Raw genomic sequence first — 25,342 nt, forward strand, 5'->3', positions numbered from 1 at the left:
AATAATGTGGCAGTGAAAAGTAGAAGAAAACAGGAGTACCTCAGGACAGAATAGAGAGAAGCAATGGCAGGTTCTTTTTTAAAACTACAAGCCATGTGACCTCCTCTCTTCTTACCCAAGAGTTGTTATACTAATAATTTAGTTACTGAGAAAGTGCATTGACTGATAGCTCACAGGACAATAAAAAACACAGTAAAGAACTAGCAATAAGTTCTACTGGAAATCCCTAGTGAGTTTCTAAGCTCTTTGGAACCATTCAGGTATTTAGCAGCTAAAAGGCTATGTCTGATAAAAGTAATAGAGAAAAGTAACTTTAAGGACACAATAATTCCAGTTATTAGCCATAAAACAGTTCCCAAGTTGCCTTACCTAACAGTCAAATAGTTTCAGCCATAGAACTTGAATAATATATGCAGGAAACTAAATGAGAAGCACAAAAAACCTTTTACATGTAAACCCACTTACTTCTAAATGCTTAGTGGCCTCTTCATTTCTGGACATAAGCATCAATTTTGTACGAATACTTCGCAAATGCATGTCACTCAAAATATTTACTCTCTTCACAGTTGCTTCACTGGCAGACTATAAACAAACAAGTTATTCATTCAAAAACTTAAACCCCTTTTTTAAGATAATACAAACACAACCCCAAATAAAGCCTCCCTTGATTTTCGTCTACTGTACTCTCCTCACCTAACATGCATCCGCCTTCCCACAAGTAATCTTACTTGCTTTCTTAATTTCCATATTACCTAGATCTGCTCTTCAAATTATAATGGAAGAGGGATATACAATCCAGGATCCCATACGTTAAGAATTTTATGACGTAAACAATGTTTTATTAAGATTTCCTCCTTTCTCCAGGAAAGATTTACAAATTAACAATTTTATAACTGCAAAAATTTTTTTCTCCCACATTGTATTCTAATAAAGTCACCATAAAACAAGTTATCTTTTATCTTTGAAATATTTAATTATAAAATATGTACAATGTACAGTTTAATAAAGTGAAAAGTGTTAAGTCACTCAGTCCTGTCTGATTCTTTGCAAACCCCATAGACTGTAGCCTGCCAGGTGACTGTCCATGGAATTCTCCAGGCAAGAATACTGGAGTGGGTTGCCATTCCCTTCTCCAGGGGATCTTCCCCACCCAGGGATTGAACCTGGGTATCCACCATATACCTTAAAATATGGAGTTATCTTACCAGTATCATTAGCTGTGTTGTTTCTGGATGGTAAAAAATTCTGCATGCTCCTACCGCTTTCTTAAAATCTTTATGTGCATTTTCATTAGCACACCTAAAGGAGAGAGTAATTCATGTGTAAGACCGAAACAACAGGTTAAATTTAGAGGGCAATTATAATGAAAACTCTTGTTATTTCATACTGACACCACCCACTGAAAACCTTTGTCTGTTAAAAACATTTTCTATAAAAGTTTTAATCAGGTGTTTGGGGTAAAAAAGATTTCTGTAGCACTGAAAAATCCCCTTAATCCACAAAGCAATTCAACAGTAAACAAAATTACTCACGCCTCTCTCAAATCCTCAGGAACATCCACTGTGCATTTAAAGAAGGTATTTTTTTTGACAGTTTTATTTTGATTGACAGGCCGAAGTCGTTCAAATGTGACTATTTCATTGTAAGTGGCATCACAAGCAGCATATTCAATGACATAAAACTAAAAGACATCAAAACACTTTAAAAATCCCATCCGAACAAAAATAATGAGCATTAAATGAAGTTCTAATTAGTTTGCTTGGCTTAAGGAGTAGACCCTCCCCCTTGTGGCACAAGTACTAAGCACAGCTTAGTTACATCAACCTGATTTGCCTAAACTAGATTAGAGGCTCTTACAAGCAAGAACTCTGGTGGTCCTCACATGCTTGCAGAATACCTCTGGAGAGCAGCTTTGATGTTTGCAAATCCAGAACACAAACAGAAGTTAATGATCTGATGAATTTTTGAAATACATGATTATTTCTGAAATAGGCTTTTTAACAACAAAACTAAGAGTTGGAGTAACAGTTACAGAAACCAGAAGTCAACATATTTCCTTGAAAATTAATCACAAAGCAAATTTCAACATCACTTACTTCTCCTTTCATCATTCGAACTTTAGCTAACCACCATCCACACGGTTCTTGATCATTTGCTCTTGAATATACCTGACAGAAAAAAAAAGCGCCCTTATTCATTTATCCCAAAAGATTAACACTGTAAATAATAACTTTTATAAGTGCAAAATTATGTTAAATTCAAGAATCAAAAAATGTCACTGTGAACAAGATAAAACTGCTACATAAGTGTAATGGAATAAGAACTATATATGCATAAACCAGAGGAATCAGAGATCAAATTGCCAACATTCACTGGATCATAGAGGAAGCAAGGGAATTCCAGAAAAACATCTACCTCTGTTTCATTGACTATGCTAAAGCCTTTGACTGCGTGGATCATAACAAACTCTGGAAAAACGCTTAAAGAGATGGGAATACAACATCATCTTATCTGTCTCCTGAGAAACCTGTATGTAAGTCAAGAAGCAACAGGTAGAACCTTATATGGAACTGACTGGTTCAAAATTGAGAAAGGAGTACAACAAGGCTGTTTCTTGTCACCCTGTTCAACTTATATGCAGAGCACATCATGCAAAATGCCGGGCGGGATGAGTTACAAGCTGAAATCAAGATTGCCAGGAGAAATATCAACAACCTCAGATATGCAGATGATACCACTTTAGTGGGAGAAAGCAAAGAGGAACTAAAGATTAGCCTCTTTTTGAGGGTGAAAGATGAGTGAAAAAGGCAGCTTAAAATTCAATATTAAACTAAATCAAGGCATCCAGTCCTATCGCTTCATGGTAAATAGAAGAAAAAAGGTGGAAGCAGTGACAGATTTCTTCTTCTTGGTCTAAAATCACTGCAGACGGTGACTGCAACCATGAAATTACAAGACAATTGTGTCTCGGTAGAAAAGCTATGACAAATCTAGACAGCATATTAAACAAGCAGAGATATCACTTTGCTGACAAAGATCCGTTTAGTCAAGGCCATGAATTTTACAGTCGTCATTTATGAATGTGAGAGCTGGAACGAAGGCTGAGCACTGAAGAACTGACACTTTCGAACTGTGGTGTTGGAGAAGATGTTCTTGAGAGTCCCTTGGACAGCAAAGAGATCAAACCAGTCAATCTTAAAGGAAACCAGACCTGAATACTCATTGGAAAGACTGATGCTGAAGTTTCAATACTTTGGCCACCTGATGCAAAGAGCCTAATTATTGGAAAGACCCTGATACTGGGAAAGATTGAAGGCAGAAGGAGAAGGAGACAGAGGATGAGATGACTGGATGGCATCACTGATTCAGTGGTGGACATGAGTTTAAGCAAACTCTGGAAGATGGTGAGGGACAGGGAAGTCTGGCATGCTGCAACCCATGGGGTCGCACAACTTGGCGACTGAACAACAACGTATATGCTTAAATTTTACTACTGAAAAACAGAATTGAACCTGTTTGGGCAATTTGGTGCCCTGAAAATTAAACTTCAAATTCATGAATGTCTAGTCTAGTGAAAGTGTAAGTCACTCAGTTGTGTCCAACTCTCTGTGACACCATGGACTGTAGTCCAACAGGCGCCTCTTTCCACAGAATTCTCCAGACAAGAATACTGGAGTGAAGTTTGTTTAAAGAAATTTAGTCTGTTCAACTTGAATCGGCTCTGTCAAACATTAATTAAAAGCCTCATTTAAAAAAAAAAAAAGAATACTGGAGTGGGTAGCCGTTCCCTTTTCCAGGAGATCTTCCCAACCCAAGGATTATAACCAGATATCCTGTATTGCAGACAGATACTTTACCATCTGAGCCACCAGGGAAGCCCCAAATTTATGAGTGTCTAATAAACATAAATATTATTATAAAGAAGTGTTTCTTACAAAACAGTTTCACATACTGTAAAGCACACTCTTTAAGCTTCTGTCAACATGGTTCACCTTTGAGCATGGCATTCTGATGATTTACGTATCAGAAGTGAGGATAAGCTAGAACTTTAATAAGATGTATTTTAAATCTGGTATCAGTGTTGATAATATGGTGAAATTAAGAATTGTTTTTAGAAAGTGATAGTATTTCAAGGCTGTATATTGTCACCCTGCTTATTTAACTTATATGCAGAATACATCATGAGAAATGCTGGGCTGGAGGAAGCACAAGCAGGGATCACAACCGCCGGGAGAAATATCAAATAACCTCAGATATGCAGATGACACCACCCGTATGGCAGAAAGTGAAGAACTAAAGAGTCTCTTGTGAAAGTAAAGAGGAGTGAAAACGTTGGCTTAAAGCTTAACATTCAGAAAACTAAGATCATGGCATCTGGTCCCATCATTTCATGGCAAATAGATGGGGAAACAGTGGAAACAGTGGCTGACTTTTTTGGGCTCCAAAATCACTGCAGATGCTGATTGCAGTCATGAAATTAAAAGACACTTACTCCCTGGATGGAAAGTTATGACCAACCTAGATAGCATATTAAAAAGCAGAGACATTACTTTGCCAACAAAGGTCCTTCTAGTCAAGGTTATGGTTTTTCCAGTAGTCATGTATGGATGTGAGAGTTGGACTATGAAGAAAGCTGACAGCCAAAGAATAGATGCTTTTGAACTGTGGTGTTGGAGAAGACTTGTGAGAGTCTCTTGGACTGCAAGGAGATCCAACCAGTCCATCCTAAAAGAGATCAGTCCTGGGTGTTCACTGGAGGGACTGATGTTGAGGCTGAAACTCTAATGTTTTGGCTACCTGATGCGGAGAGCTGACTCATTTGAAAAGACCCTGATGCTGGGAAAGATTGAGGGCCGGAGGAGAAGGGGACGACAGAGGATGAGATGGTTGGATGGCATCACCAACACAATGGACATAGGTTTGGGTGGACTCTGGGAGTTGGTGATGGACAGGGAGGCCTGGCATGCCTCAGTTCATGGGGTCGCAAAGAGTCGGACATGACTGAGTGACTGAACTGATCTGAAACCCTATTTTAAAATTCCTTTAAGGTATCACATTTAAATCCCTTGCTAAGGAACTTAGATGTACTAAAAGTCTGTGATTAGTCACTCAGTTGTGTCTGTCTCTTTGTGACCCCATGAACTGCAGCCCATCAGGCTCCTCCCTTCATGGGGATTCTCCAGCCAAGAATACTACAATGGGTTGCCAAGCCCTCCTCCAGGGGATCTTCCCAACCCAGCTCTCCCTCATTGCAGATTCTTTACCATCTGAGCCACCAAGGTCTAGCTAACAACAAAAACATTATTTAGTCCATCTAGCAGAGCAAGTTATCTTACAAAACACCTATCCAAAAAAAAAATAAAAACCCTGCTATGTTATATACTCTACAATTATCAAGTGTTTCAAAATATAATAGATTAGAGAAGTTTTCATTGAGGATTAGAGCTGTTTCTTATGACACAGCAGATTGATATATTTTCAATATATGGAAAATAAAGTGCAGAAGGGAAGGCTGGGAAAAGATGACCAAGAAACACCTACAAAATATTGATTAAACTAAGGCTGCCCCTACACAGGTGGGTGGAGATATCTACCCATCAATACATGTTAACAGCCATTTGTGAAATAATGCAAACAACTACTGATAGGCAAATAGTTTCGGAAAAGTCTGAAGCTTCTATCAAGATGATGTGAAAGTAACCTTGGAAGTGCTGGAATTACTGGAACTAAAAATAAATAAGTCAAAATTTCACGTTCAACTTTAATGTATACAATGGTTAGAGAAAAGCTATGAGCAGGAAAAAAAGCATATTTACCACAAAGCTTCAGTGAACTCAATTTTAGCTTTTGCATCTCTTATATATCTGTTCATGATTCTATCCTTTCTTACAGATCTTCCAAAAAGACACTTCACCTTTTTTTAGAATAGAATAAAACTCATTGCAGTAACTATATGTATTCAGGGAAAAAATGAAAGTGAAAGTGTTAGTCGAGTTGTGTCCGACTCTTTATGACTCTGGTCTGTAGCCTGCCAGGCTCCTTTCATGGAATTCTCAAGAAGGCAAGAAAATTTCCTTCTCCAGGGGATCTTCCCAACCCAGGGACTGAATCCAGGTCTCCTGCATTTCAGGCAGATTTTTTTACCACTAGCGCCACCTGGGAAGTCCCTTCTTAACAGATCTTACCAAAAAATAAGACACTTTACCCTTTTTTAGAATGGAATAAAACTCATTGCAGTTATTATATGTATCCAGTGAACCCTTACATAAATCTAAGGTAGAGTCCAGGAACTTTATTTTTCCTGTATCCTAAATATTCAATACTTTGCTATCTTGACTAGAAAGGAAAAGATGATAAAGAAATGCACAAAATGCAATGGATTAGTCAATCCAATTGGTTACATGAAGCAGTGTAATTATAGCACAAAGATGATAATACTCAGGCTTCCCTGGTGGCTCAGCAGTAAAGAATCTCTCTGCCAATGCGGGAGACATGGGTTTGATCCCTGGTCTGGGAAGATCCCCCACACGCCATAGAGCAACTACTGAGCACACGTGCTGAAACTGCTGAGGCCTGTGTTCCTGGAGCCTGTGCTCCACAACGAGAGAAGCCACTGCAATGAGAAGCCCATGCACCAAAACTAGAGAGTAGCCCCCTGTTCACGACAACTAGAGAAAATCCAAGCAGCAATGAAGACCCAGCATAAGCAAAAAATAAATAAATAATTTTAAAAATGACAATACTCAATTCCAGTGATCCCCAACCTTTTGGCACCAGGGATGGGTCTTGTGAAAGACAATTTTTCCACGGACTGGGGGTAAGGGGAAAGGTTTTAGATGATTCAAATGTAATGCATTACATTTATTGTGCACTTTATTATTATTACACCACCTCAGATTACCAGGCATTAAACCCCCAGAGGTTGGGGACCCCCGCGTGCTCTAGTCAATAAAATTAGAAGCCATCAAAAATTCCAAAATACAACTGACCCTTGAATAACAAAAGGGTTAGGGGCTCATTCATCCTCTATGGGGTTGCAAATCAAGTGTTAACATAGCCACCCCTCTATATACAGTTCCATATCTGCAAACTCAACCAACCACTGATCATGCAGTACTACCATATTTTCTATGAAAATATGAAAACAATCTGAGTGGGAATTCCCTGATGGTCCAGTAGTTAGGACTTTATACTTTCAGTGCCAAGGGCCCAGGGAGTTCAATCTCTGGTCAGGGAACTAAGATGTTGGAGGCAGGGTGGGCAGGGGTGGAGCGGATGTGTGTAGGGTGTGTGGGGGGGAGGGGGGCGTCTGTAGGATCTGAGTTTAAACAGACTCATGCAGATCAAATCCATGTTGTTCAAGTGTCAACTGCATTCTAACCTAAAGGCACTGATGCATTCTGATAATTTCAGGGTAAAATGAAACAAGATAAAGTAGAACTTCCAGAGACAGGCTTTAAATTTGGTATCAGTATTTAATACAAGATGTGTATGTTCTGGGTTTATACATCATAGCTGATGAGCAGTAAATAATACACAGGAAACTTTGCTCATTTTAGGTATGTGTGTGCTGAGTCGCTTCAGTCACATCTGACTCTCTGTGACCCTATGGACTGTAGCCTGCCAGGCTCCTCTGTCCAAGGGATTTTCCAGGCAAGATTACTGGAATGGGTTGCCATGCCCTCCTTCAGAGCATCTTCCCGACCCAGAGATCGAACCCAAGTCTCTTAAGTCTCCTGCATTGGCAGGCTGGTTCTTTACCACTACAGCCACCAGGGAAGACCCACTGTCTTAAACCCTATGTTTAAATGCTTATTAAAATATCTAATAATGCTGATCTTCACCATCCTTTTATTCTTACTTCTGTAAATTTCTACATAAAATGATTTTTAAATACAAAAAATTTGTAAAAATGGTCCATTAGACCCAAATGGTAAATTATGACTATTTCCCCTAGTATGAGAACTAAAAAAACAAAAAGAAAACCTTGAGAACAAGAAGTGCCCTTTCCAACTACTACCTTAGAAAGGCAGTTCATCTGAACAGACTAATGCATCTCTTGTTGATCTATAGTGGATGGCTGCCTCAAGCTTGAATGCTGAAAAATGGGTCTTAAAAACACCTGTTCTATTTCTATTTTCACCGAAGAATAACTGTCTAGAATGACTTCTTATGTAATTTTACCTACAAAAAAAAAAAAAAAAGAGAATAAATCATTGTGGACTGCCTTCCAGCTTTCTCATTACATTTTATTCATCTCTGTAAACTTCATTAATAACTGTATCCCTGAAAGACAAAGCCACTCTCATAAAGCCAAATGAATCTAAGTTCCTGGGGTTTGAATCAAGGTGCGATGAATTTGCCTCCACTTTAGTGCTGTGAGTCAAATCACATCCTTCACAAAATGAACAGTGTACTCAACACAATAAAAACTCAGCATTAAAAACGTGTCCTAGTGTACTATGCCCAAAATGCTGATTACTGGATGGATTTATTTATGACTATGTCGTTGGAGTAAGAGCACCTCATAGAAATTCCCTTCAGATTTCAATTCACTTAAATCTGCAAACTATCCCAAAGAAGCATTTCGCATTCTAAGGAAATGCCCCTCATTTCTCTAATATTTTAAGTTTCTTCAAATCTAAGAGCTTTAGAAAAGCAGAAGACTAAGGGGTGCCATGAGACACCTAAAAACACAACAGTAACCACACTGAAGAAGGTTATAGTTTCATGGAATAATAAAGTTCCAAAAGTCTTTACTATACAATTCAGTACTCTTTCTACCAAATTAATTCAAGTCAAACATTATTGGCTTCCAAATTCTAGCACACAAGCAAATTATGACTTAAACAGCATTCCGTTCCAGATCCTAATGTGATCAACATTTCATTCAAGTTAATAATGTTCAACAAGGTCTTTCAAAGTTATAACCAAATAGAAATAATGTGAAAACTGAAATAGAGAACTTTTTACCAGTTTTTATCAAGTTGTAAATGATGTCAAGCATTAAAATTGAATACTTAATCATAATGACCTATTTTACAACTACATGAAAAACATTTGTTGACTACTGTTCACATCTATTTCATCTCATTACAATTTATGAATAGAAAATGTACGTTAGGAAAGCAAGCTTAACATCTAGAAAAAAATTAAGGTGCTGTATCTACTTACACAACAGAATTACCTCATCAGTATTTGTGGCTGATACTTTAACAGATCATCCCCTCCAAAGAAAAAGATGTTAGTAATAAAGAATATATTCATTCATCCTTTAATGTATGAGCATTTCCAACCACAAAGACTAACAATGCTGACTTGGTATTATGAAAAAGACTGACTCTAACTGCTGCTGCTGCTGCTAAGTCACTTCAGTCGTGTCCGACTCTGTGTGACCCCATAGACGGAAGCCCACCAGGCTCCCCAATCCCTGGGATTCTCCAGGCAAGAACACTGGAGTGGGTTGCCATTTCCTTCTCCAATGTGTGAAAGTGAAAAGTGAAAGTGAAGTCGCTCAGTCATGTCCAACCCTTAGCGACCCCATGGACTGCAGCCTACCAGGCTCCTCCATCCATGGGATTTTCTAGGTAATAGTACTGGAGTGGCTTGCCATTGCCTTCTCCGACTCTAACTACACACAGCTAAAATTTTCAAAGGGTTCCAAGAACCAAACTGACACATTTTTAAAAGTAAGATGTAGGACTTCTCCTGGTGGTTCAGTGGTTAAAAATCCACCTGCCAATCAAGGGGACAGGTTTGATTCCTGGTCTGAGAAGATTCCACATGCCTTGGGAGCCTGTGTGCCAAAACATCCAAGCCCTGCACTCCAAAGCCCTCAGAGTGCAACTACAGATGCCCACCTGCCCTAGAGCCGGTGCTCCTCAACAAGAGAAACCACTGCAATGAGAAGGTCAAACACTGCAACTAGAAAGCAGCCCTTGCTTACTTCAACTAGAGAAAGTCTATGTGCTGCAATGATGACCCAGCACAGACAAAAATAAGAGAAATATATTTTAAAACTTTTAGAAAGGCAAAATGTAAATTATACATGTATATTGTACTTTTTTATATAAGTAAAATATTAAATTAAAAACATTGTATAGTAAAGGGACTTCCCTGGAAGTCCAGTGGTTTATGACTCAGTGCTTCCACTACAGCGGTGCAGGCTGGATCCCTGGTTAGGGATCTAAGACTCTGCATGCCACATGGTAAGGTAAGAGAGTATCCTATCAAATTATTCTTATTCCTTTTACCAAACCTTTCAAGGGACATATCACAAGATTATAACTAAATTATAAAGATGTAGAACCATAATGTCCATCTGCCATAAAAGATGGAAGAAAATGTATACGTCACAAGAATAAAAACCTGTTAATCTGTATTTCAACCAGACTTCACAATTCCAAAAGAAAAAAAATTTTTAAATATCAAATATGTCAAACCCAAGAGGAAAAGCTTAAGTCTTATAAAATTACATTTTAGCTTGAAATGTCAGGCTTCCTATGTAACATGCTTATGTGTCATTAACTTGCTAAATAAGATAATAAAAGCATCTCACACATGAACTCACTGGGAAAACATTTTTTCTATTGGTTTTTCAATATGCCAGAACATTATACCATATATCCAGCTTAAGAGAACCTAAGGAAACTCCTCATTTTCCCATGATCTCCAACTTTACGAGCTGAGTATTACTTTTTTGGCAATCTTTTTTTTTTTTTTTTTTGCCATGCCACATTACTTACGGGGTATCTCAGCTCCCTGACCAGGAATCAAACCCAGGTCCTCAGCAGTGAAAGTGCGGAGTCTTAACCACTGGACTACCAGGGAATTACCAATTTTCTTAGCAATCTTTAGTTAGCTAAATCAACTGTTAAGCAAATACTTAATCAAAAAAATTATAAGACTAGAAATATTTTAAAATATACACCATTACTGTTTAAGATATCAAATACAAAGCCACTAATTAGGTTTAAAAAAAAAAAACTTTGAATCTTAAGACTTTCAAAACCAACTTTCTAGTATAGGCCGTATAGTGTCTTCTTGAGACACACTAACGTGTTTTATAATTTCATGTAAATCTCACAGGCTGGCTGAAAAGGCAAATCTGAAGGAACCAAACATGTTTGTAAAGTGGTAAAATTTTAGAGTAAGCCAGGTGAAATTGTGACCTGACCGACAAGAATGCAAAGTTCAGATGGCTGAATTTTTTAAATTATCATTTAACAAAAGTATAGCTGATTTATAATACTGTGTTTCAGATGTACAGCAGTGATTCAGTTTTGTGTGTGTATATATATACACACACTTTTTTTTTTCTGATTCTTTGTCATCATAGGTTATTACAAAATACTGAATATAGTTTCCTATACTATACATTAACTCCTAGTTGTTTATTTTATATATAGTAGTGTGTATACCCGGAGAAGGCAATGGCAAGCCACTCCAGTACTCTTGCCTGGAAAATCCCATGGATGGAGGAGCCTGGTAGGCTGCAGTCCGTGGGGTCGCTAAGGGTCGGACACGACTGAGCGACTTCACTTTCACTTTTCACTTTCACACACTGGAGAAGGAAATGCCAACCCACTCCAGTGTTCTTGCCTGGAGAATCCCAGGGAAGGGGGAGCCTGGTGGGCTTCTGTCTATGGGGTCACACAGAGTCGGACACGACTGAAGTGACTTAGCAGCAGCAGCAGCAGTGTGTATACCGGAGAAGGCAATGGCAAGCCACTCCAGTACTATTGCCTAGAAAATCCCATGGATGGAGGAGCCTGGTAGGCTGCAGTCCATGGGGTCGCTAAGGGTCGGACATGACTGAGCGACTTCACTTTCACTTTCACACATTGGAGAAGGAAATGGCAACCCACTCCAGTGTTCTTGCCTGGAGAATCCCACGGACGGGGGAGCCTGGTGGGCTTCCGTCTATGGGGTCACACAGAGTCGGACACGACTGAAGTGACTTAGCAGCAGCAGCAGCAGCAGTGTGTATACGCTAATCCCAAATTCCTAATTTATCCTTCCCCCTTCCCAATTGGTAACCCTAAGTTTTGTATATCTGTGAGTCTGTTTCATAAATAAGTTCACTGATGGCATATTTTAGATTCCACATACAAGTGATATCAAATGTGGAATTCCCTGGTGGTCTAGTTTCAGACTCTGCACTTCCAATTCAGATGGCATGGGTTCAATCCCCGGTTGGGAAACTAAGATCCCACATGCTGTGCAGCACAGCCAAAAATTTTTTTAAAAATTTAAGTGATATAAAATATCTGTCTTTGGCTTACTTCACTAAGTACGATAACATCTAAGTTCATTCTATGTTGCTGCAAATAGCATTATTTCATTCCTTTTTATAATACCCCGCTGTATGTATATACATACTGATGTGTGTTTAAGTGTGCATAAATACACACACATATATATAACTCCATTATCTTCTTTATCTACTCACCTATCAATAGACACTTAGGCTGCTTCCACGTCATGGCTATTACAGTACTGCTATGAACAATGAGGTGCCTATATCTTTTCAAATTAGTTTTCTCCAAATATAAGTCCAGGAGTGGGACTGCTGTATCATATGGTAGTTCTATTTTCAGTTTTTAAAACAGCCTCCATAGGGGCTGACCCAAGGTGAATTCCCACCAACATGCAGTAAGATCCCCTTTTCTCCATACCCTCTGTTTCTTCTTGATGTGTGCTCAGTCATGCTAGATTCTTTGTAATCCCATGGACTACACCAGCCAGGCTCCTCTGTCCATAGGATTCTCCAGGTAAGAATACTGGAGTGTGTTGCCATTTCCTTCTCCAGGAAATCATCCCAACCCAGGGATTGAACCCAAGGCTCTTATGTCTCCTGAACTGGCAGGCAGGTTAACACTGGTGCCACCTGGGAAGACCATTCCCTCTTCAGTATTTATTTGTAAACTTTTTGATGATGGTCATTCTGACCAGTGTGAGGTGATATCTCATTTTAATTGTGATTTGCATTTCTCTAATAATTAGCCACACACGATGGTGTGGGAACTCACCTAGAGCCAAATACCCTAGAATGTGAAGTCAAATGAGCCTTAGGAAGTATTACTATGATCAGTTACTGGAGGAGATGGAATTCCAGCTGAGCTATTTCAAATCTTAAAAGATGATGCTGTTAAAAGTGATGCACTCAATATGCCAGCAAATTTGGAAAACTCAGCAGTGGCCACAGGACTGGAAGAGGTCATTTTTCATTTCAACCCCAAAGGAAATGTCAAAGAATGTTCAAATTATTGTACAATTGCGCTCATTTAACATGCTAACAAGGTATTGCCCAATTCCTTCAAGCGAGGCTTCAGAATGATGTGAAATGAGAACTTCCAGATGTACTACAGAACTTTCACACGGATTTAGAAAAGGCAGAGGAACCAGAAATCAAACTGCCAACATCTGCTGGATCACAGAAAAAGCAAGGGAATTCCAGAAAAACATCTACTTCTGCTTCACTGATTATGCTAAACCCTTTGACTGTGCAGATCACAACAAACTGTGTAAAATTCTTAAAAGAGACAGGAATACCAGGACACCTTATCTGCTTCCTGAGAAACCCGTATGCAGAAGCAACAGTTAGAAGTGGACATGGAACAATGGACTGGTTCAAAATTGGGAAAGGAGTATGTCAAGGCTGTATATATACCGTCACCCTGTGTTTAAATTCTGTGCCAAACAAATCATGTGAAACACTGGGCTACATGAATCACAAGCTAGAATCAAGACTGCCAGGAGAAATATCAACAGCTCAGATATGAAGATACCACCCTAATGGCACAAAGCAAAGAGGAACTAAAGAGCCTCTTGATGAGGGTGAAAGAGGAGAGAGGGAAAGCTGACTTAAAACTCAACATTCAAAAAACTAAGATCATGAATCCAGTCCCACCACTCCATGACAAACAGGGACAGGCTTTATTTTCTTGGACTCCAAAATCACTGTGGATGGCAACTGCAGCCATGAAACTAAAAGACACTTGCTCTTTGGAAGAAATGCTATGACAAACCTAGACAGCGTTATTAAAAAGCAGAGACATCACTTTGCTGACAAAGGTCCATCTAGTCAAAGACATGGCTTTTCCGGCAGTCATGTATGGATATGAATGACCATTAAGAAGGCTGAGTACCTAAAAATTGATGCTTTCGAATTGTGGTGCTGGAGAATGAGAGGGTAACAGGCAGAAAGGCCAGGGGTCTCCAAACAGAGGAAATAGGCTCCAAGTGTCAGACATTTTTTTATCTCTCTCTTAAGCGGCAGGAAGAAACAAACTAGTGTTACATTTTTTTCCCCTTCTCTACAAATTTAATAATGGGCTTCCCTGGTGGCTCATAGGTTAAAGCATCTGCCTGCAATGTGGGAAACCTGGGTTCGACCCCTGAGTTGGGAAGATCCCCTGGAGAAGGAAATGGCAACCCACTCCATTATTCTTGCCTGGAGAATCCCAAGGACGGAGGAGCCTGGTGGGCTACAGTCCACAGGATTGCAATGAGTCGGACACAACTGAGCGACTTCACTTTCATACAAATTTAAAAAGAGGTTTCTCTTAAAACTCTGTGTTGCCATAATGACAACTGGTTCCACTTGAACTTAACTTTTCTCAAGCCTTGAGCTAACCATTGCATTTTTCTTACGGAAATGTTTTGCCTTAAACTATGTTAATGTACTATGCATTTACCTCAGACTCTGTCTTCAAGTCGGTTCCAACTAAAGGCTCAAAACCATCATGACAAACCAGTATGTTATACTCATACATTGTTCTCCTAATCTATGTTAACAAAACTATATATTTATATGGGGATCTGCCTTTCTTCAAGATTCATGTGAATCGTTTTATGGCCTGACATGACTCACCTGGTGCCAAGATTATTTCAAAATGCATTTTGTGGGTGAGGGGCCTGGTGCCATTCTCTGAGTTTTAAGACATTTCCTTTCTTTAATTAGCAGACTGCTAATACCTACGTAACATCCAGCTAAAGACTAGCAGGGGGGTACTCTTTCTGCCCCGTTCTGATGTCTCTGTCAGAAACTTTCTCTCTTTATACTTTAATAAAACTTTATTACACAAAAGCTCAGAGAGATCAAGCCTCGTCCCTGGCCCCGGACTGAATTCTTAACCTCAGGAGGCCAAGAATCCTGGCGTCTTTCGGGGTTTAGCAACAACCTTTCAAGAAGACTCTTGAGAGTCCCTTGCACAGCAAGGCAATCAAACCAGTCAATCCTAAAGGAAATCAACCCTGAATATGCATTGGAAGGACTGATGCTGAAGCTGAACCGCCCATACTTTGGCCACCTGATGTGCAGGGCCGACTCACTGGGAAAGGCCCTTGATGCTTGGAAAGATTTAAGGCAGCAGGAGAAGGAGACAACACAGGATGAGATGGTGGCATCACTGACTCAATGGACATGAGTTTACACAAACTCTGGGATATGGTGAGGGACAGGGAAGCCTGGTGTGCTGCAGTCTACGGGGTGGCAAAGAGTCGGACATGACTTAGCCACTGAATCACCAACACCATTCTAATGGCAGAAAGTGAAGAGGAAATAAAGAACCTCTTGATGAGGTGAAAGAGGAGAGTGAAAAAGCTGGCTTAAAACTAACATTCAAAAAACTAAGATCATGGCAACTGGTCCCATCGCTTCAATGGCAAATAGATGGGGAAAAAGCAGAAACAGTGACAGACTGTATTTTCTTGGACTCGAAAATCACTGCAGATGGTGACTGCAGCTATGAAATTAAAAGACGTTTGCCCCTTGAAAGAAAAGTTATGACAAACCTAGACAGTGTATTAAAAAGCAGAGACATCACTTTGCAGACAAAGGTCAGTATAGTCAAAGCTATGGTTTTTCCATTAGTCATATAGGGATACGCTAGTTGGACCGAAGGCTGAGCACCGAAGAATTGAGTCTTTCAAATTGTGGTGCTGGAGAAGACCCTGGAGTGTCCCTTGCAAAGCAAACAGATCAAGCCCAGTCAATCCTAAAGGAAATTAACTCTGAATATTCACTGGAAGGACTGATGCTGAAGTTGAAGCTCTAATACTCTGGCCACCTGATGCAAAGAGCTGACTCACTGGAGAAGACCCTGATGCTGAGAAAGACTGAAGGCAGGAGAAGAGGGCGACAGAGGATGAAATGGCTTGATGGCATCACTAACTCAATGGACATGAGTTTGAGCAAACTCTGGAAGATAGTGAAGGATAGGGAAGCCTGGCGTGCTGCAGTCCACAAGTTCACAAAGAGTCAGACACAACTTAGTGACTGAACAACAATAATTTAATAATTAGCTGAGGTGAGTATCTGTATGTTGCCCATCGGTATGTCTTTTGGAGAATTGTCTTTTTAGGTCTGTCATACAGCTAGACTTTAGATAAATGCCTGAATAGCTAATGAAAATCTCCCTCCCGTATCATTTCTTTTCTAAGTCAATTAATAATGGCCAAATCAAAGTCATCTTTCGTTCTTCAAAAAGAAATGGTTCCTAGAGCTGTAAAAGAATAAGAGTTGGTAATCTGGCACAAAACTGACAATACCCTGCAAATATAGCACGACATATTAGCGAGAATAACACATAGGACAAAAACTCAACCTGGTTATCAACTTCCTAACCATCAGGCTATAGGAAACTTGGAAAGGTTAGTAAAGGTATTCATAGAATTTCAAAGAAGCCCTCAAGAAACTGTTAGTTATGTATTTCATGGTTAGTGTCAGCTGCTGTTGTTGACACTAAGTCGTGTCCTACTCTTTTGAGACCCCATGTACTGTGGTCCACCAGAGGCTCCTCTGTCCATAGGACTTCCCAGGCAAGAATACTGGAGTAGGTTGCTGCTTCCTTTTCCAGGGGCTCTGCCCCACCCAGGGATCAAACTCACATCTCCTGCATTAGCAGGAAGATTCTTTACCACTGAGATACCAAGGAAGCCCAGTGTCAGCTGTTTTCACTGCTACTATAGTACTGACAACTAGCAGAAAGAGAATAGTGGCCAAAAGCAATGATACAAATGAGCTTATTTATAAAACAGAAACACAGACTTAGAAAAGGAAGATGGGTGGAAGGGGTAGTAATAGAATTTGGGATGGACAGGCGTACACCAGTATATTTAAAACGGATAACCAACAAGAATCTACTGTAAAATAAATAAATAAATCCACAGGTGGCAAGATTAATTTTAAACTTTTTCCTTATATGAATTTTCAAAAATTTCAAAGCACAAAAAAATCAAAGTAATAGAAACATCTTGCAGACCACCATTCTTATACTTTTAAGGAACAAATTGTCCCAAGACTGAACCATAAAACAAAGTAAAATAAAACACCCTGTAATCATTAATTTCCAAATCATTCAATAAAGTTTTGTATACAATTGGCTGGGAGGTAGGGTGGCCCAAGCCATAAAGATGGTATAGCAACTGGGCAGGATCTTTCGAGACTGAGGAAAGCACACTGTAACAACAATACCCTCAGCATTCCGCCAAGTTTTCCCTTTAACCTGAACCTTTACACTACCAGTACCTGTCTGAACAACAATTTTTAAAAATATGAAAAGCACTACTCTCAGAACTGATCGCCACACATGTGGCACCCTGACACAATGAAGTTATAACCTGCTTTGAAAGAGTGTTAGTCGCTTAATCGTGTCCAACTCCATGGATTGTAGCCAGCCAGGCTCCCTTGTCCACGGGATTTTCCAGGAAAGAATACTAGCGTGGGTTGCCATTTCCTTCTCTAGGGATCTACCTGACCCAGGGATCGAACCCAGGTCTTCCACACTGCAAGAAGATTCTTTACCATCTAAGCCACCAAGGGAAGCCCATAATGCTTTGCTTTTAGCAAAAGCAGAAGAATGCATGCTTAGTTGCTCAGTTGTGTCCAACTCTTTGTGATCCCGTGGGCAGTAATGCGCCAGGCTCCTCTGGCCATGGGATTTTCCAGGCAAGAATACTGGAGTGGGTTGCCATTTCCTACTCCAGGGGAGCAGAAGAATATTTGCTCTAATTATTTAGATCAAGTAATTAAAATCTAGGCAGAATTTTAGAATGTGAGTTAGGGGTTAAAGTCCTACAATCTGACTTCCCAACATAACATCTACAATTAACTCAAAAGAAAATTTACCATTTAAAAAATTATGAAGCATAAAAGTGGCAAGTAAATTAGCTCATATGCAAAGCACTCAGAACAATGTGTGGCACAAAGTATGTACTGTTAAGTGTCTATAAAAACATTTATTTAAACAGCTGTTTCATCACTAAAGATTGACCTGTGTCCCCAATTCTCCCACCCTAGCCTACATAAACTAGGCACAAATGACATTTGAAAATCTTTCAACACTATCAAGACAACTGTTTGTGAGAAATACAGTTAGCATATTTGGGCTCCTTGGACGTATCAATTTCTTGAAAAATCAAAAATCAAATTTTCTCTCTCCAACAAATTCACACTTCTATCTCACAATTATTTCAAAATTTCTGTTACATAAGAGCAGACATATTAATCAAAAATAAATATATACTGAAGACATTCAGGAGCTACTAGCTGTGAAAAAAACAAGATACAAAGAAATACAACTTTTATTTTTTAAAAGAGAGGAGAAGCCTGAGAATATGTAAAACATGAAATATAGGATTTTATCTCTAAGAAGTGATTTTTGCTTTTTTCTCTTTTAAATCTTTCTGAATATTACAATATTCAAAAAGGCAGTAAGCTTATTACAACATTTCACACTGTGGCTCAGTCGGTAAAGCGTCTGCCTGCAATGCGGGAGACCAGGGTTCAATCCCTAGGTTGGGAAGATCCCCTGGAGAAGGAAATGGCAACCCACTTCAGTACTCTTGCCTGGAAAATTCCATGGACAGAGGAGCCTGGTAGCCTATAGTCCATGGGGTCACAAAGAGTTGGACACGACTGAGCAACTTCACTTTCACTTTCCATACTAACGTTTTACAAAAACACTGAGAAAAACGTTGAAGACAAAATAATTAGCAAAAAAAAAACGGAAAATGACCAACATCATATAGTTCTCTCCACCAGAGTCTGTGGAAAACAGCTCAAACGCATCATCTTTAATTCTCAAATTATTTTTATTCTAGTGGTTAAAAAAACAAACAAACTTGACCAGGGCTGTAAGGCTAAAAACAGTAGCATTGAGACATTAATCCCAGTTCCAGCTCCAAAACTCAAGTACTGCTACATTACACAGCCATTACCAATAGGAAGAATAGAGAAAAGGAATTTAGACTTATTCTCTATCGGCTAACAGATTTTCTTACAAGAATATCTATTTGAAACAAAAAAATAGGTACACAAGAAAATAAACTTATAAATACATACCTCTACTTCATCTCCTTCACTAATTTCTTTTTTTATATCAGGTGGTGGTGGTAATCTAACTTCATTGAATGGAACCTGGCGTTCTGGTTGCCAACTGAAGGATTAGAAAATGAATGAACAACTTTAATATATACTATTCTAATACTCCTTAATATAGAAGTGTAAATTTTTCAAATCAATCATTTAGCTTTCCCCCAAAAAAACCTCTGCATGAAAACTTTTTTCAAGCAGACTGTTGAGCTAGAACAGATTTTGCATAGCTCAGTTCATAGGTAATTAACATCATTGATAATAATTACATACTACCTTCGTAATCACTCATTCTAAGGTGACAGCACACACATCATTCTGCAAATGAAAAAGGCTAAGCTCATAGTAATGACTCAGATTTCAAATAATGTCTTTCTACACTGCTACACTGTGATCAACTTACTGCAAACATTTTTACGACTAAATGACCTAAGGAACACAATTCCGAAGATTATAAAACATAAACTGCATAATTCCTTTTTAGTGTACATGTTCACAGAAATATAGAAAACTAGTCAATATTATTCTGAACAGTAAATTACAAAAAGATTCACCTTTCTTACAATTTCTTTTCTACAATGAACACATATAATTAAAACCTAGAAAAAATTTATTTTCATCTTTGTAGTAAATACTACTTAAAACTACTACTTTACCTGTGCTTTTTGTGTGCTATATAACTAAATTGATAAAATTAAAATGCTTTCCTATTTTAGGTTCTAACAAATCATGCATATACCTAGAAGGTACAACAGCACATAATATATTCCTATGGCTTCTTAGAGTCAGACACGACTGAGCAACTGAACTGAACTGATGGGCTTCTATATGCCAACGATGGGCAAAAAAGAGACAAGTAAAAGACACTGGAGTGCTTTCTTTTCATCTTTACTGTCTAAGTAACAGGTGCTCAAAGACAGGAATCATCTCAACACTTGCTTCTACATGAAACAGCTGTTGGGCAGATAGCTCTTCAGGCAGTTCCAGAAACAGCTTAAAAGGGAAAGCTGCCCAATTATTTTCTGACCTTCAATTATATAGTGCTTCTTTATAATCCTTCCTAACCAAGCTCAGCACACATCTTTGACATTTTTAGCACAACTTTACCTAACCTTTACAATATCTATAAAACTGTTTTATTATTCCTTAAGACTAATCAAACAATTAAAGGCAAGCTAACAGACTGAAGCTCCAATACTTTGGCCACCTTATGCGACGAGTTGACTCACTGGAAAAGACTGATGCTGGGAGGGATTGGGGGCGGGAGGAGAAGGGGACAACAGAGAATGATGGCTGGATGGCATCACCAACTCGATGGACATGAGTTTGAGTGAACTCCGGGAGTTGGTGATAGGGAGGCCTGGCGTGCTGTGATTCATGGGGTCGCAGAGAGTCGGACACAACTGAGCGACTGAACTGAACTGAATATATTCATTCTATGAAAACAGCACTTGGAAAGTCTTGTACAGTATCATTTTAAAATTCTGGGTTTTAAGAAGTATGCATGTTATAATTACATTCATGCCATCTATTTTTGCAAAAACTGATTCATGTTCACATGTGATTTGGCAAAGAAAGGAGTTATGGAAAAAGTGACAAGTGAATGGTGAGCAGAAAACCAGGTGAAGTCATCAAAAACTAAAACTTATTTTAACTCAAAAAGATAATCAAACCGAAGAACCCCTCACCCAAAAGCACATTCATTTTCCAATTGCAAGAGGAACAGCCAAAAGCAGCAGTTTGGCACTACCAATCTTCAAAATTAGTATCTCTATCAATAAAAAATAACTTACTTGTTCTCAAAAACAACTGTGAGGGAGTCTTCATGAACATCTTTGATAAATCCCTGTAAAAAAAATTAAAAGGAAATAAATATTCAATTAAACATTACATTAATTCTAAACCACTATATTAGAGATACAAAGACGATACAGATTACTGATAACAACCCAGAGCTTGGAATAGGTTGATCAGGTTTTACTCTCCATCTCCATCATTTATGAGTGTGTTGACCCTGCAAATTACTTAACCTCTCTTTCATGATTACAACAGATATTAAATGACACTGTATTACTGTCAATCAGAATTGCAATATTCTCAACCTTTGCCAAATGCTCACACACTCTGAACCACTAGGCATTTAAATTCTTTTCTAAAATATCTTTATCACACTAGACTCCATAACATACAGTATAAACTAGCTAAATAAATACACACACAAACTGGCAGTACTTGTTTAAAACATGTCCTCATCAATTTCCAAAAATATTTAACACTATGTGTCAGGTATTATTTTAAGCAAATTACCAAACCAAAGACTAAGAAACAAACTGACCATGGAAAAACCAAAAGCAAATAATCAGCACTACCACCCAGGAAAATCTTTGGAACTAATGAAAGTCTTAAGAGAGGAGAAGGTAACAGACGAGGCTGAAAATCATTTTACTTTCTTTAATAATGCAGGATGATCAATCACAAAATACGGAAGTCATGTAAATATGTAAGTCATGTATCTAGTCTCTCAATGCCCTCCTCCCATATTTGCTACTCAATTGTATGATTCCGTAATTTGGCCTGGATCACTCTTCAGCTCCAAATGCCTGTGGATCGATTTAACTGCGTGCTATGGGGCATTTCAATGCATGTATCTTCATGCAAGGCCTAAAACTCAAAGATACTTTCAAGAGTGCAGTAGTAGCTCCTGACTTGCAATTCTGAAGACTGTTCTCTCAAAGCTAGAGATGCCATTCAGTTCAAGCTGTGATTTTTCTAATCACGCTACAACAATGACTTCTCGACGAGTCTCTATTTCTACTAGTTCATCTGCACATCTACTTTCAGCAATCATTTTGGTCACCAGCAAATCTCTTTATTATACTCTTGCCATTTGTAAGGTAAGGAATATTTTCATAAACTGAGAATTACCAAGTTCATGAATATCAGAGTAAGACATATCTTTCCATAGGAGATTAGCCAAAGTTTCACTAATGCCTTTCAGTACTTAACAAACAAAAATAAAAGAGTTTGAAATGTTCCATTAATCTTTATCATTTCTATATAATTTGTATATTGGGTAAGTTCAACGAGAGCTCCAAATCATTGGAAAATTCTACTGTTACAATAAAAATTTTTTCCTATCTAAAAACCAGTGCTTATACCTCTCCCCACTCCTACTTTACATACACCAAAAACATCAGCATCAGCTTTGAGTGCACACATTTTTAACACTTATAGGAAAAAAGGTAACTCTGGAACCTACTCTCATTGCTATCTTTCAGGTATGAGATTAAATAAAAAACTTCACATCCAAGTAAAGTGTACTTGGACTGTAGTGAACAATTAAAAGACATGTTCTAATCACCATACCCTAGATTCTTGGGATAAAGAAGTTCTAATGGCCAGATCTCTATAAAATTGACACACTGATACAAAACACAGTGAACACTTTTCAATTCACGAGAATAACGGTGTTCCCTAGATACTCAAAAGAGATGGCAGGGTTAGGTCTCTGCCAAAATGAGAGTCAGTTCAGTTCAGTTCAGTCGCTGTCGTGTCCGACTCTCCGCGACCCCATGAACCACAGCACGCCAGGCCTCCCTGTCCATCACCAACTCCCGGAGTACACCCAAACTCATGTCCACAGAGTCGGTGATGCCATCCAGCCATCTCATTCTCCGTCATCCCCTTCTCCTCCCGCCCCCAACCTTTCCCAGCATCAGAGTCTTTTCCAGTGAGTCAACTCGTCGCATGAGGTGGCCAAAGTATTGCAGTTTCAGCTTTAGCATCAGTCCTTCCAATGAACACCCAGGATTGATCTCCTTTAGAATGGACTGGTTGGATCTCCTTGCAGTATAAGGTCAGGAAATGCCAAATAACAGTGGCAACATTTTCCTGCACACAACTTTATGACTAAGTCTCCATAACTTCTCTCTTGTTAGTCCAACTTTTGGGGATTTGGTCTCTTTTCCTATTCATACTCATCTGGCCCAGAACCCTATTTCTCAGAATACTCTGACGTTTCCTTTTCTTTTCTTCGTGTATATACAAATGCAGAAGATTCCAAGCCATCATAAAATGGTCCTTTAACTTGTTCATTCATACAGTCGGGTATATATTTACAGCTGAATCTCTTAACTACAATTTAAAATAATCATGGATAAGTAACAAGGCACTTTAACATATTTAAAGTATAATCAAAACGTTTTAGAAAGCCATCCCTGACGAAAAAAAGCATTTTACAGTAAAAACTCAGGAATGCCAAAAATTCTATGTAAACTAGGAGTAGGGAGGGATGAAGGGAAGAGGAGGAATATCGGAGCACTTGCAGTAACTGAAGAACTGTTTTTTTCAAAAGCAATTCAAAATAAAATAACCTAAAATAAAAATTTAAAAGACAACTAACTTAAAGATTCAGTAAGGTCCCAAGTTAACCAAAATTAATTTTCCTTTCTAGCTAAAAATAAACAGCTGAAAAATAAAACAGATCAAAAAAAGTCTACTAACAACAGCAAAGTCCTAGAAATACCCTCAACAACACAAAAACTGCACACAACCTATATGCTGACATGTGTGAAACTTAACTAATAAATATAATTAGAATATTTAGGAAAATGTAAACCACATCTCACTTTTAAATCTTGATATTTTAAACTTGTCAATATACACTTAAATGGAATTCCACTAAAACACTATGGACTGTAATTCTGTTGAGGGAATAAGAAGTTAAACTTTAATAACAAACAAGAAGGCATTCAAAAGGACAACTTTTAATGACAATAGGGAAAAACAAGAAAACACTATCCATACCAAATACTAAAATTTATTTTAAAGCTACAATAATAAAGACCAAAAAAAGACAAGGTATTTGGTAATTTTTAGGTGGGAGCTTAAATAGCTGGTAGAAAGAGCAAGATGCAGGTTCCAAATATCTGCCTAACTGAAACACAGTTTTCAAGTTACAGAACGCTACAAAAAACAGGTTTTTCAATTCGATGGCGGTAATCATAAGGGTGACACCACCCTTACAGCAGAAAATGAACAGGAAATAAAGAGCCTCTTGATGAACGTTGAAGAGGAGAGTGAAAAAGCTGGCTTGAAACTCAACATTCAGAAAACAAAGATCATGGCATCCGGTCTCATCACTTCACGGCAAACAGATGGGGAAAGGATGGAAACCATGAAAGACTTCTATTTTCCTGGACTCCAAAACAACTGCAGATGATGACTACAGCCATGAAATTAAAAGACGCTTGCTCCTTGGAAGAAAAGCTATGACCAACCTAGACAGCATCTTAAAAGGTAGAGTTTGCCAACGAAGGTCCATCTAGTCAAAGCTATGGTTTTTTCAGTAGTCACGTATGGATGTGAAGCCTGAACCACAAAGAAAGCTGAGCGCCAAAAAATAGATGCTTTTGAACTGTGGTGTTGGAGAAGACTCTTGAGAGTCCCTTGGACTGCAAGGAGATCAAATCAGTCAATCCTAAAGGAAATCAGTCCTGAATAATCACTGGAAGGACTGATGCTGAAGCTGAAACTCCAATGCTTTGGCCACCTGATGCGAAGAGCTGACTCACTGGAAAAGACCCTGATGCTGGGAAAGATTGAAGGCAGGAGAAGAAGGGGACGACAGAAGATGAGATGGTTGGATGGCATCACCGACTCAATGGACATGAGTTTGAACAAGCTCCGGGAGTTGGTGATGGACAGAGAAGCCTGGTGTGCTGCAGTCCATGGGGTTGCAAACAGTCGGAGATGACTGAGCAACTGAACTGAATCATAGCGGGGAATAATAAACACAATATGAATGAACATGACATGAATGAATTTCAGAAATTGAAAGGTTGAGGTTATACAGTCAAAAATCAGAACAGATGAATTACGAACCCTGGCTATGGGAAAGCCACTCTGAAGAAAAGCAGACCTTCCAGATCCCACAATTTCTTTTAAAGACCTTCCAGATGCCTC

General features: G+C 38.7%; 1 protein-coding gene across 6 annotated transcripts in view; it reads right to left on the bottom strand.

Moving 5' to 3' along the window:
• FXR1 (FMR1 autosomal homolog 1) overlaps positions 1–25,342 on the bottom strand; it is a 69,776-nt gene that overhangs the window by 25,728 nt on the left and 18,706 nt on the right. For all 6 annotated transcript variants that reach the window (XM_088838835.1, XM_088838831.1, XM_088838834.1 and 3 more), the window contains exons 2-7: positions 21,172–21,224; positions 19,349–19,442; positions 2,097–2,168; positions 1,533–1,681; positions 1,206–1,299; positions 466–582 (exon numbers count right to left, since the gene is read on the bottom strand). In XM_088838835.1, the coding sequence (XP_088694961.1) occupies positions 466–582; positions 1,206–1,299; positions 1,533–1,681; positions 2,097–2,168; positions 19,349–19,442; positions 21,172–21,224 (579 nt within the window). The remainder of the gene's footprint in view (positions 1–465; positions 583–1,205; positions 1,300–1,532; positions 1,682–2,096; positions 2,169–19,348; positions 19,443–21,171; positions 21,225–25,342) is intronic.

This window comes from Moschus berezovskii, chromosome 1, assembly GCF_049115385.1.
Source record: "Moschus berezovskii isolate FMDL1 chromosome 1, NW_MosBer_1.0, whole genome shotgun sequence".
In the NCBI taxonomy this organism is placed as follows: Eukaryota; Metazoa; Chordata; class Mammalia; order Artiodactyla; family Moschidae; genus Moschus; species Moschus berezovskii.